The sequence below is a fragment of the Jaculus jaculus genome, chromosome 19 (genome assembly GCF_020740685.1).
Source record: "Jaculus jaculus isolate mJacJac1 chromosome 19, mJacJac1.mat.Y.cur, whole genome shotgun sequence".
Classification (NCBI taxonomy): Eukaryota; Metazoa; Chordata; class Mammalia; order Rodentia; family Dipodidae; genus Jaculus; species Jaculus jaculus.
Genome location: NC_059120.1, coordinates 54,539,963 through 54,553,926, shown reverse-complemented (window position 1 = coordinate 54,553,926; position 13,964 = coordinate 54,539,963). Strand labels below are relative to the sequence as shown.

General features: G+C 47.9%; 1 protein-coding gene across 1 annotated transcript; it reads left to right on the top strand.

Annotated features, from left to right (window-relative positions):
* The first annotated feature begins 7,175 nt into the window (after positions 1 to 7,175).
* On the top strand, positions 7,176 to 12,041 carry Mcl1 (MCL1 apoptosis regulator, BCL2 family member). Its single transcript, XM_045138525.1, has 3 exons — positions 7,176 to 7,951; positions 8,394 to 8,641; positions 9,476 to 12,041. The coding sequence occupies exons 1-3, from the start codon at positions 7,285 to 7,287 to the stop codon at positions 9,590 to 9,592; spliced, it is 1,032 nt and encodes a 343-aa protein (XP_044994460.1). The 5' UTR covers positions 7,176 to 7,284; the 3' UTR covers positions 9,593 to 12,041.
* The last annotated feature ends 1,923 nt before the right edge of the window (positions 12,042 to 13,964 follow it).

Here is a 13,964-nt window from a genome sequence, read left to right as displayed (position 1 = left end):
GTAACCATCTTGTTTTTAGACGTTTCAGACTTGTAAGAGGGGTTTCTTGTTTTGCCATTATGTTTCAGGGGAAAGTCAAATGCAGCTAGAGTGAATATTGAAAGATTGAACTGCTGGGTAATAGACTATAAACATTAAATTGTTTGGTTTGCTTTTATTTATTTATTTTTTGGTTTTCAAAGGTAGGGTCTCACTCTAGCCCACGCTGAACTGGAATTCACTATGGAGTCTCAGGGTGGCCTCGAACTCACGGCGATCCTCCTACCTCTGCCTCCTGAGTGCTGGAATTAAAGGTGTGTGCCACCACTCCTGGCCGCTTTTATTTATTTTTTAAAATATTTTTTATATTTATTTATTTGAGAGTGAGAGGCAGATAGAGAATGGACATATCAGGGTCTCTAGCCACTGCAAACAAACTCCAGACCCATGCAATACCTTGTGCATTTGGCTTATATGGGTCCTGGGGAATCAAACCTGGGTCCTTAGGCTTCAAGGGCAAGCACCTTAACCACTAAGCCATCTCTCCAGCCCTTATTTATTCATTTATTGGTTTTTTGAGGTAGTGTCTCACTCTAGCCCAGACTGACCTGGAGTTCACTATGGAGCCTCAGGGTGGTCTTGAACTCACAGTGATCCTCTTACCTCTGCCTCCCAAGTGCTGGGATTAAAGGCGTGCGCCACCACTCCCAGCGTTCAGCCCTTATTGTTTATTTGCAAGCAGAGAGAGAGAAGAGAGACAGGCAGAGAGAATGGGCACTCCAGGGCCTCCAGCCATCGCAAACAAACTCCACATACCTGTGCCACTTTGTGCACCTGATTTTATGTAAGTACTAGTGAATGGAAGTCCAGTCCTTAGGCTGTGTAGGCAAGTTTAAGTATTGGCAAGAACCTCACTGTAACATATAGATTTTCCAAAACCAAAATCATCAATGTTGCTAAAGTGAGACCCTACCTCGAACCCCCACCAAACAATCCAGATAAGAGCAATGGTTAGTCGGTTAGTCCCCCAGGGCTCATGACTTCTCCCGCCATAGGCTTTTCCCTAGGTTTTCAGTGTCAGATATGCATTCCCTCCTGTGGAGAGGGCCTCCAGTCCAATTAGAGACATGCCACTGTGCCACTGTGGTGCCAGCTAGCACTTTTGACCTGGCTGTCCAGCCTTAAGGCTTGCAGGGTCCACTGCTGCTTACAGCCACCTTGATGACTTCTCTCTCCCATGGGGCTGCAGGCAGCATAGCTTTCCCAGCTTTCAACAGGAAGGAGGTTTTCCAGCTCAGCTCCAGCCTTATTTCTGTGACCCGCAGCCCAAACATGCCCATGTACGTGTTTTTTAGCCACAAGACCTTATGTAGCCCATGCTGGTCTCAGACTTGCTATTAGCTGACAAGGACCTGGGGCTCCTCCTCAGTGCTAGGATAACAGGTGTAAGCCTCCATGCTCAGCACCATCATTTCTTTATTCATTCATTCATTCTTTCTTTCTTTCTTTCTGTTTGGAGGGAGGATCTCACTCTAGCCCAGGATAACCCGGAAATCAATATGTACAGTCCAGTCCCAGGCTGGCCTCAAACTCATAACAATCCTACCTCTGCCTCCCACGTCCTGGAATTAAAGGTGTGTGCCGCCACACCTGGCACCATAATTTTTTAAAATATTTTATTTTATTTTTTATTTATTTGACAGAGAGAAAGAAGGAGAAAGGGAGAGAGAGAGAGAGAGAGAGAAAGAATGGGCATGACAGGACTCCAGCCACTGCAAACGAACTCCAGATGGGTGCACCCCCTTGTGCATCTGGCTTATGTCGGTCCTGAAGATCGAACCTGGGTCCTTTGGCTTTGCAGGCAAGCGCCTTAACTGCTAAGCCATCCTTCCAGCCCTTCTTCTTCTTAAGATATATATATATATATATATATATATATATATATATATGAGACACAGAGGGGGCAAACACACACACACAAAGAGAGAGAGGGAGAGAGGGATGCACCAGGTGCTGAAAATGAACTCCAGAAACATATGCTGCCTTGTGCATCTGGCTTACATGGGTCCTGGGTAGCCGAACCTGGGTCCTCTTGGCTTGGCTTCGTAGTCAAACACCTTAACCAGTAAGTCATTTCTCTTGCCCTCGTTTCTTTTTCTTTGTTTTCGTTTCTGGAAGACAGAATCTTACTGTGTAGGCCAGGCTGGCCTTGAATTTATAACCCTGGCTCCTGTGTGCTGGAATTACAGTGTGTGTCACTACAGCCAGCCAGATCATTATTATTTGACTATTACATTGGAACAGACTCCTTATTTATTCCTCTGCCTCCAAGGCCCGCTCAATCCACTCTAGATTAGTAGAGGAAGGAAAGTGAGTGCACACAGCAGGGCTCCTTGGGTCAGTGGTTCCCAGTGGCCTACAAGGGCAGCACTCCACTGTGCCATAGCCCTGTAATTTCAGGTAAGATTGGGCACATGAGGGTGGTATGGCCACAAACTTCCCTGCAATTTCAGCACCTGGAGGGCAGAGGCAGGAGGAGTTCAAGGCCATCCTTAGCTACATAGTAAATCTAAGGGTAGCCTAGGCAACATGAGACCCTGTCTCAAAAAAAAAAATTAAAAACAGGGTGGGGAGATGGCTTAGTGATTAAGGCACTTGCTTGCAAAGCCAAAAGACCCAAGTTTGATTCACCAGGACCCACATAAGCCAGATGCTCAAAGGTGGCACATGTGTCTGGAGTTCTTTTGCAGTGGCTAGAAGCCCTGGTGTGCCCATTTTCTCTTCCAAATAAATAAATATTTCTTAAAAATAAAAATTAAAGATAGCTGGGCAAGTTGGCACATGCCTTTAGTTCCATCACTGAAGTAGGCTGAGGCTAGGAGTTTGAAGCCAGACTGGGGCTACAGAGTGAGTTTCAGGTCAGCCTGGGCTAGAGTGAAACCCTGCCAAGCTGAAATAAACAGTGCCTGGCATGGTGGTGCAGGTCTCATTGCTACAGTGCAGGCTGAGGCAGAATGAAAAGATCAAGGCCTGCTTGGTCAATATATCTATGTGTCAAAAAGAGTAAGGCGGGCTGGAGAGATGGCCTAGTGTGAAGCCTGAGGACCCCGGTTCGAGGCTCGATTCCCCAGGACCCACGTTAGCCAGATGCACAAGGGGGCACACGTGTCTGGAGTTTGTTTGCAGTGGCTGGAGGCCCTGGTGTGCCCATTCTCTCTTTGCCTCTTTCTCTCTCTGTTGCTCTCATATAAATTAAACAAAAAAAAAATTTTTTTTAAATTTTTATTTATTTGAGAGTGACAGACACAGAGAGAAAGACAGATAGAGGGAGAGAAAGAGAATGGGCGCGCCAGGGCTTCCAGCCTCTGCAAACGAACTCCAGACGCGTGCGCCCCCTTGTGCATCTGGCTAACGTGGGTCCTGGGGAACCGAGCCTCGAACCGGGGTCCTTAGGCTTCACAGGCAAGCGCTTAACCACTAAGCCATCTCTGCAGCCCCCAAAAAATTTTTTTAAAGAGTAAGGCACAAAAGGGGTGGGGAATATAACCCAGTGGTAATGTACTTACTCTTTAATCCCAGCATTTGGGAGGCAGATGTAGGAGGATTGTCAAGAATTCGAGGCCACCCTGAGACCACATAGTGAATTCCAGGTCAGCCTGAGCTAGAATGAGACCCTGCCTTGAAAGAAACAAAACAAAACATAAATGAATGAATAAATAAATAAAAGTGTCAACATTCTCAGAGGTGCTGCTAATGAGTCAGGCTTCTCTGTAAACAGCATCAGGGACTGGAACAGAGATGGAAGATGAAGCTGCAATTAGGCTTAGTTTACATGTTTTAAAATAATTAAAATTTTTAATTTTATTTATTTGCAAGCAGAGAGAGAGAGAGAAGAGAGACAGACAGAGAGAGAATGGACATGCCAGGGGGTCTAGCCACTGCAAATGAACTCCAGATGCATGTGCCTCTTGTGTATCTGGCTTATGTGGGTCCTGGGTAGTCAAACCCGGGTCTTGTGGCTTCGCAGGCAAATGCCTTAACCGCTAAGCCATTTCTCCAGCCCATTTAGTCTACTTTAAAAAAAAAATTTTTTTTTTAAATTTTATTTGAGGGAGAGAGAAAAGCAGAGAAAGAGATAGAGAGAGAGACAGAGAGAGAGAATGGCCACACCAGTGCCTTCAGCTGCTGCTAATGAATTCCAGAATCATGCATCACTTGTACATCTGGCATATGTGGGTCCTGGAGATTCGAGCCTGGGTCCTTTGGCTTTGCAGGCAAGTGCCTTAACAACTAAGCCATCTCTCCAGCCCTTAGTCTACATTATTTATTTATTTGAGAAGGGGGAGCAGATAGAGGGAGAGAATGGGCGCACCAGGGCCTCCAGCTGCTGCAAATCAATTCCAGATGCATCCTCCACCTTGTGCATCTGGCTTTACCTGGGTACTGAGAAATCAATCCTGGATCCTTAGGCTTCACAGGCCTTAACCGCTAAGTTCTCTCTCCAGCCCCTCTATTTACATTTTGTTGTCATTGCTGTTTCTTGTTTTGTTTTTCGAGGTAGGGTCTCACTCTAGCCCAGGCTGAGCTGGAATTCACTATGTAGTCTCAGGGTGGCCTTGAACTCACAGTGATCCTCCTACCTGTGCCTACTGAGTGCTAAGATTAAAGGCGTGTGCCACCACACCCAGCTATTCTGCTTTTCTTTTTAATAATTTTTTGTTTACTTTTATTTATTTATTTGAGAGTGACAGACAGAGAAAGGAGAAAGAGAGAGAATGGGCATGCAAGGGCCTCCAGCCACTGCAAAAGAACTCCAGACACATGCGCCCCTTGTGCATCTGGCTTACATGGGTCCTAGGTAATCAAGCCTCAAACTTGGGTCCTTGGGCTTCACAGGCAAGTGCCTAACTCCTAAGCCATCTCTCCAGCCCCTGCCTTTTTTAATTATTTGAGAGAGAGAGAGAGGAAGAGGTATAGATATAGAGAGATAATGGGCAGGCCAAGGCCTCCAGCCACTGCAAATGAACTCCAGATGCGTGTGCCACCTTGTGCACCTGGTTTACATGGGTACTGGGGAATCAAACCTGGGTCCTTAGGCTTTGCAGGCAAGCACTTTAACTGCTAAGCCATCCCTCCAGCTCTATTTTTGGTTTCTTGAGGTAGCATCTCACTCTAGTCCAGGCTGACCTGGCATTCACTATGTAGTCTCAGAGTGGCCTTGAACTCATGGTGACCTCCTACCTCTGCCTCCCGAGTGCTGGGACTAAAAGCATGCATCACCACACAACTTCTTTTATTATTATTATTATTTTTTTTAATTTTAAAGAGAAAGAGAGAGAATTGGTGGGCCCAGGACCTCAGCCACTATGACCAAACTCCAGTGTTTGCTCCACCTAGGGGGCATGTGCAATCTCGCACTTGCCTCACCTCTGTGCATCTGGCTTATGCGGGATCTGGAGAGTCAAACATGGGTCCTTAGGCTTCGCAGACAAGCACCTTAACCACTAAGCCAATTCTCCAGCCCTGATATTTATTTATTTATTTATTTATTTATTTATTTATTTATTTTCTAAGGTAGGGTCTCACTCTAGCTCAGGCTGACCTGGAATTCACTATGTAGTCTCAGGGTGGCCTCGAACTCACAGCGTTCCTCCTACCTCTGCCTCCCAAGTGCTGGGATTAAAGGCGTGAGCCACCATGCCTTGCAAGACAGATTCTTGTATCCCAGCATGACCTGGAAATTACTATGTATCTTAGGGTGGCATTGAACTCCAGATCCTCCTGCCTTCATGTTATGTGTTTTATGCAAACGAGCTCCAGATGCACACCCTGGGAATTGAACCCCGGGCCTTGTCCATGCTAGGTGAGCTACATCCTCAGAACCCACAGTGTTTTTTCCTTTTGTGATCCCTTTTTTTTTCTTCTCTCTATTCAAAGCAGGGTCTCACTCTAGCCCAGGCTGACCCCAAATTCACTATGTAGTCTCAAAGTGGCCTTGAACTCAGGGCAATCCTCCTATCTCTGCCTCCCGAGTGCTGGGATTAAAGGCGTGCGCCACCACGCAGGGCCCACATTTCTTCATCACAGTCCATTAAGTGTCCCCATTTCCAAACATTGCTGGGCTCTGAGTAAGCAAAATAGCCACAGGCCCCCGACGTTTACTCTATTAATTAATATCATCTAACTGTACTCCAGCTAGTGTATCACAGAATTTCCCTATCCTCTCCTCAACTTCTGGGTGATTCAAGGGATAGGATGATATGGCATTAAAAAAAAAAAAAAAAAAAGGCAGAGCGTGGTGGTGCACGCCTTTAATCCCAGCACTGGGGAGACAGAGGTAGGAGCATCGCCATGAGTTCAAGACCACCCTGAGACTACATAGTGAATTCCAGGTCAGCCTGAGCTAGAGAGAGACTCTACCTCAAAAAAAAAAAAAAAAAAAAAAAAGGGGGGGTCTGGAGAGATGGCTTAGCGGTTAAACACTTGCCTGTGAATCCTAAGGACCCCGGTTCAAGGCTCGATTCCCCAAGACCCACATTAGCCAGATGCACAAGGGGGCCCAGGCGTCTGGAGTTCGTTTGCAGTGGCTGGAGGCCCTGGCGTGCCCATTCTCTCTTTGCCTCTTTCTCCCTCTGTCTGTTGCTCTCAAATAAATAAAAATAAAGAAAATGTAATTTTAATCACACACACAAAAAAGTCAGATGGCTTAGGGAATAAGGCGCTTGGCTGCGAAGTGTAAGGACCTACGTTCCATTCCCCAGATCCGACCTAAGCCAGCTGCACAAGGCGGCAGACGCGTCTGGAGCTTGTTGGCAGTGGCTGGAGGCCCTGGCGTGCCCATTCTAATAATATAAATAAGTGGATAAATAAATAAATAAATAAATAAATAAATAAATAAATAAATAAATAAATAAATAAATAAATAAATAAATAAAACTGCGGGCACCCCCGCATGAGGGGCTGCACGCAGGGGGACGCGGAGCTCCAGAAACCTCCCGAGCCCACCCCGCGGGCGGAACGGTCGTTACGTAACCGGCGGCCCGGGCGTCGCGGGGACCGGAAGTCAGGTCCCGCGCCGGGCCGTGTGCAGCCGTCCGGAAGCTTCCGCCCCTTTTCCCCTTTTATGGGATTCTTTCTCTCTTTCTTTTTTTTTTTTTTTAAACCTGCGTCAGCGCGGCCCTAAAACGGTGAGTCCCGGACGAAGCCTCGCAGTCGAGAGTTCCGCTTCCTTGCCCGCGAGCTCCCGGGGCCCTTTTCCCCATTCCCGTCGGAGCGGCGCCGGCGGCGGCCAGCGGACGTCCGGCCATGTTCGGCCTCCGGAGAAAGGCGGTGATCGGCCTCAACCTGTACTGTGGCGGCGCCGGGCTCGGGGCGGGCAGCGGCGGCGCGTCCCCCGCGGGAGGAGGACGGCCGGGGGCGGCGGCGGCCGACGAGGCGAAGGAGGCGGCCAAGGCCCGGCGAGAGGCCGGCGAAGGGGAAGCGGGGGCCCCGGCCGCCCCGGTAGCCGACGCGCGGAGGGTGGCGCGGCCCACGCCCATTGGCGCCGAGGCCCGCGACGTCACCGCGACCCCCGAGAGGCTGCTGGCGTTGGCGCCGCCGCCGCCCGCCGACATGGACGCGCCGGCCGCCATCATGTCGCCCGAAGACGAGCTGGACGGCTACGAGCCCGAGCCTCTGGGGAAGCGGCCCGCCGTCCTGCCGCTGCTGGAGTTAGTCGGGGAGGCCGCCAAGAACCCCGGCACGGACGGCTCGTTGCCGTCGACGCCACCCCCGGCCGAGGAGGAGGAGGAGGAGGAGGACGGGCTGTACCAGCAGTCGCTGGACATCATCTCTCGGTACCTCCGGGAACAGGCCACGGGCTCCAAGGACGCGAAGCCCATGGGCGGGGCGGGAGCCGCGGGCCGGAAGGCGCTGGACACCCTGCGCCGGGTCGGGGACCGCATGCAGCGCAACCACGAGACGGCCTTCCAAGGTAAGGCGCTGGCCGCTGTCCCTTGTCCCCCCCCCTTCTCTCTTTCTCTCTGATTCTCTCTCGAGCCTTCCACCAAAGATTGGGGCGGGTTGGGGGGACGATGCGATTGCAGGCGGTGCGTGGAAAGAGCCTGGTCCTATTTCTGCAACCAAAGTATTCTGGCCATGAGTCATTGTTTTCCGCCCATCTTGATTAATTTTTTTTTTTAATTTTATTTTTGGAAACGGCTGCTCTTGTTCAAAGACCGGAAAGGGTGGTGGTTATATGTATGTCACTGTTCCAAGTGGGGTCGGCCCTGAGAGTCCAGATAGCGGTTTCCTCCCTCTCTGTCTCTTCTCTCTCTCTCTTTCTCCCTCGCTGTGGGTGGGCAAGGCAAAGCGGTGTGCCCCCGGGGTTAGACAAAGGAGGCCGTGAGGAACATGCATGCTTTTCTTCTTCTCAGGCATGCTTCGGAAACTGGACATTAAAAACGAAGATGATGTTAAATCTTTGTCTCGAATGATGGTCCATGTTTTCAGTGACGGCGTAACAAACTGGGGCAGGATTGTGACTTTAATTTCTTTTGGTGCCTTTGTGGCCAAACATTTGAAGAGCATAAACCAAGAGAGCTGCATCGAACCATTAGCAGAAATTATCACAGATGTTCTTGTAAGGACAAAACGGGACTGGCTAGTCAAACAAAGAGGCTGGGTAAGTTTGCTTTTTGAGGTGGAAAGGGGCCTTGGAGTGGAATGGAATGCAGGACTCAAACGGGTTTTACAAATAACACTCCCCCTAGTTTCCAGGAACTGACTTAACTTGTTTCTGGTTGCTTGCTGTTGGTTTGAGTATTATGTCCATAGAAAAAGTGGTCTGACCGTCTTGAACTGCACGGAAAGGTCTTGTATTCTGTGGGGGTTGTTTTTCTAGTTCAGTTGAACAATCTCCAGAGCAGTGGGTTCAAGGCATGAAGAAATGAAGTCACCTGTGGTCATTGCTAAACTATACTCCTAAAGGGCTCCTTATCTTATTTATTTACTTATTTATTTGTATGAGAGAGAGAGAGAGAGTGTATGTGTGTGGCACATCATGGCCTCCTGCCAATGCAAACTACCTCCAGATGCACACACCACTTCGTGCATCTGGCTTTACATGGGTACTGGGAAATTGAACCCAGGTTATCAGGCTTTGCAAACGAGAGCCTTTAACCACTGAGCCACCTCACAGGCCTAGCCTGCACTTTAGACATTGGCCTCCAGATGAGTCCTGGTGCAAGGCTGCACTGAGCCCCAATGGGAAATGGTGGGGTTCGGAAATGAGCACACTCAGAGCTCCTTCGTTCAGGTTGTACCCGTCAAGTTTAACTATGTGGATGCTCACTGAGGAACTCCAAAAGCAGACATTTCACCCCTGGGAGTGGATAATTGATTCTCGGTTTTGTTTGGGGTACTTTAGACATCGTAATTCATCTTTTCTCTATATAGTCTTAAGACAGCAGAAGCCCATAGTTGAAAACTGTGCTTTTTCTTTTGTTTTGTTTTCTAGGATGGGTTTGTGGAGTTCTTCCATGTACAGGACCTAGAAGGGGGCGTCAGAAATGTGCTGCTGGCATTTGCGGGTGTTGCTGGAGTAGGGGCTGGTTTGGTTTATCTGATCAGATAGCCCTGTCAGTGCAATAGTGGACTCCTAACCAGCTGCAGCCTCCAGACCCACATGCTGCTGTGAACTCGTGTATGTGTGAAGCTGTTCAGGCTTTAATAACCCAAGAGTTCCGCTCTTCTAGCCAGAAAGCCAGCGGCTGTGGCTAACAAGAATAAAGGCATGAGACAAGTACTCCCCCTTGAAGAATTACTGTCTGAAAGAAGCAAGCTAACTCTCGGCAACAAGCAAACTTTGGGATGCCACAGAGGGCGGCGGGCTTATAGATTTAATGAAGGTGCGTGGGTGGAACGGTGTTACTTGTCTAGAACCACAGTAGTGGCCAGTAGCCAGTCTAGTCATAGAATTCAAGAAATGTGCCCAGCAGACGCATCGCTTTTCTGTCAGGTTAAAATAGAAGCACTAACAAAGGCGGTGAGTGAGGTGTGTACCATGGATGTAAGCTACAAGTAACCAAACTATGACTAGAAGCCTCAGTACTGTACCAGTATGTGAAGGGAAGCTTTTTCTCTCTGTAATTAGCTTTCCCAGCTATACTTCTTGAAGACAAAGTCCAAGTGTTCAGGACTTTTAAACCTGTTCTACTTTGGCTTGGTTTAGTTCATTAGCCAAGAATTACTTGACTCAAGGTTCATTAGACAGGCTGAATATCCTCAATTTTTAAGACAGAAACAACTTGTAAATTTTTTTGCCTGTAAAAATTGTATATATTTATACAGAAAGTCTATTTCTTTGAATATAAAGAGAGCTAACTCTCTGCTTTAGTTTTTCTCATGCCCTTTTGAAATTTGCAAGTTGGATATCTATTTCTTACAGCTTTTCTAAATTTTGTCATGACCAGTTCTAGAATATATACAGAATCAGTTATATATGTAGCCTGGTTGTAATGGAATAAATCTGACTCACAACTATGTAGGCTTAATTTTCCAATCTGGTTTTGGTAAGTATCTAAAGATCAAGGTAGATGAAAGACGTTTGATCCCATTTGTTTAATAAATTGTAAAATGCCTTGGGAAAGCAGGAAAATGCCTTGGGGAAAAGCAGGCTAAACTCCCTAACCATGGTGCTATTTATGAGTTTTGCTTGTTGAAACGCAGGTTTGAGCCTGGTCCTGATATTGTCAATAAAACAAATATTTAATATTTCTTTTCTGCTAATGATTCCCAAGCTTTGTTTTCAATTGTTGTATTGGCCTCTCTGGATTTCAAACCTGGTATACTATTTTGAACGTAACCCTTTATTTTGTACTGTCATTCCTTGACATGTTTGCTTGTTTTTTCTGCCCTTCTGATTCTACATCATCATTTTGCCTTTCCTGAACTCTTACTAGCCATTCATGTTTTCTGCACTGTGACCCACCCTACAGGAAGCCTGAGTAATCTTCCTCCTACCCCCTGGAGCCAGCAGACCTTCCTTTTTCATGAGCCTTGTCTTGTTAGGAGCCATTTACACCTCTTCTCCCATTGTGCCATGACAGGAGCAGCCCTGGGGATGGATGGGAGGAAGTCCCTGTCCCTTGAGTTGGCATCTTCAGGTGTTGATTTATCCTGTCTTTGCTTCCGTGCCCTGTTGGGAATTTTCAGAAGTGGGAGCTGCATCTTAGGTGGCTTTCCCTAAAGTTTGAATGTGCTCACTGAAATTTAGAGAAAGGTGGGCTCTCTTAAGCCTCAGTACATAAAAGCTACTGGCAAACCGAAGAAAAGCTTGATTGAACTGTCGTCCTTTGAAAGCTGCAGCTTCAGAACCTGACCTTTAGTGTGGACTGCAGATGAAATAAGCCTGACGAGGAATGTAATGGGGAAGAACCGCCACCGCAGAGCCATCCTGTCGTCTTGCTGGAGCCAGTTGTCCTTATGTGTTCACCGTGCTTAACCATAAACCGCGAATTTACGCCATGTTTGTCTCGTCAAGATCTGAAAGCACTTTATGTAGTTTTTAAGTCCTAGAAATGTTTGAGGTGACTAGAAGGCCCTGTTCTCTCCATCCATATCCAGTTGTAGAAATAAGCACAGAGATACAAATTGGTGTTTAGTAGGAGCCCACCTCCCATCTTGCTAGGCGTGAGTGACTGCTGAAATCTAGGCTCTTGTTTGTTGTCTTGGGACCAGGGCCACGAGGGCTTAGGGAGCCCAACTGCTTTGTGGAAGGTGGTTAATAGGGAGAAGAGGCACAAGGTCTGAGTGCCAACTTGCACTCCCTCCAGAGTGGGGGTGCCTGCTTGTGAAGATGGCTCTCAGCAGCTGTTGTCTTACACTTCTCTCAGGGAAAGCACGCAGGCCTCCCGCGTGCGCGCACATCGAGCTGGTGAACACCTTCGTTCTGGTAGAACAGCTAGCGTTTTTGACAGCTGTGCCAGAAGGGTCGGGACCAACTGAAAATAGGGGTTGTAAAGTGTATTCCCCTAACTTCCTGTGTTTCCTGAGGGGAAAAAATAAATCATTTTCAAATGCAAGGTGTGGTGTGGGTCTTTTTCTAAGCTTCCTTCCCCTCAACTGCAAATTTTACGGAGAATCAGCCTATTCACAAAGTTTAAGCAACTAAGGCAAATCACCTTTGTGAATCAGCACATTCTTGCATACAAGGAACACAGCCAGCTGAGCTGCTCTCCCAGTCCCTTGCTCTGTGTTCTGAGACTGTCATGCTGATCCTCCTGCCTCCTCTCCCATGCACAGTTATGGCCTACCAGACTTGGCTTATGTGGTGCTGGGTATCAAACTCAGGGCTTTGTGCCTGCTAAGCGAAACCTCTGCTTACTGAGCTACAACCCCAGCCCTCCCTGACCTTTATGTTAGTTGCTTGTTTGAGGTAGGTTTTCAGTGATCCTTCCACTTTCGCCTCCCAACTCGGCTTGCTCCACCATGGCTAGCGCATCCTGTAGTTTTTGTTTTTGGAGGTTGGGTCTCGCTCAAGGCTGACCTGGAATTCACTAAGTAGCCTCAGGGTGACCTTCAACTCACAGTGATCTTCCTACCTCTGCCTCCCGAGTGCTGGGATTGCAGGCGTGCACCGCCACCATGCCCGGCTTTCATCCTGTACGCACATGCACACGTACAGTTTATTTGGCAGAGAGCATGAATGCACTAGGGCCTCCAGACACGTGCCACCTCGTGCGTTGGCTTATGTGGGTACTAGGGAATTGAACCTGGGTCCTTTGGCTTTTGAGGCAACCACCTTATTTGAGAAAGGTAGATATTTATGGGGAGGAGGAAGAATGGGTGTGCCAGGGCCTGTAGCTACTGCAAACAGACCAAAGACACCTACATGCACCACTTTGGGCATCTTGCTTACATGGATACTGGGGAATTGAACCTGGATCCTTAGGCTTTGCAGGCAAGTGCCTTAACCATGGTCATTTCTCCAGCCCCATCCTGTACTTTTAATACAAAAACATCAAAAACCTAGGGCTGTGGGCAATGGTGGTTAAAGGCATTTGCTTGGGAAGCCTGACAACCCAGGTTTGATTCCCCAAAACCCATGTAAATCCAGATGCACAAAGTTCCTGGTGTGCTCATTCTCTTCTCTCTCATCTTCCAAATATATATGTATTGATTTTGTTTTGTTTTTCGAGGTAGGGTCGCACCTGACCTGGAATTGACTATGTAGTCTCAGAGTGGCCACTTTGCATCTGGCTGTGTGGGTACTAAGAATCAAACCCAAGTCATCAGGCTTTAAGCCATTTACCCAGCCCCGGATTTTTTGTTTGTGTGTGTGTGCGTGGGCACATGTTTGTTCCCAGGTGTGGGTGGAGACTTACTCACTGGCCACCTTGTTTTTTTTTTTTTGTTTTTTTTTTTTTAAGAAGTGTCTCACTGAACCTGGAGCTCACCAGGTCAGTTAGACTAGCTTGGCCGGTTAAACACTTCAGGGATCTTCCTGCTCATGTCTCACTGTGCTGGTATTACAGGCATGACTTCCCATGCCCAAATGTGACATGGATGCCAGAGATCCAAACTTAGTTGTTTTTTCTTTTTGTTTTGTTTTCCTGAGGTAGGGTCTCACTCTGGCTCAGGCTGACCTGGAATTTACTATGTAGTCTCAGGGTGGCCTCGAACTCACAGCAATCCTCCTACTTCTGCCTCCCAAGTCCTGGGATTAAAGGGGTGCGCCACCAAACCCAGCCCAGTTTTTGTACTTTATTTTTTTTTATTTATTTTTTGGTTTTTCAAGGTAGGGTCTCACTCTGGTCCAGGCTGACCTGGAATTAACTCTGTAGTCTCAGGGTGGCCTCGAACTCATGGCGATCCTCCTACCTCTGCCTCCCAAGTGCTGGGATTAAAGGCGTGCGCCACTACGCCCGGCTGTACTTTATTTTTTGAGGTAGGGTTTCACTCTAACCCAGGCTGACCTGAAATTCATTATCTCAGGGTGGCCTCAA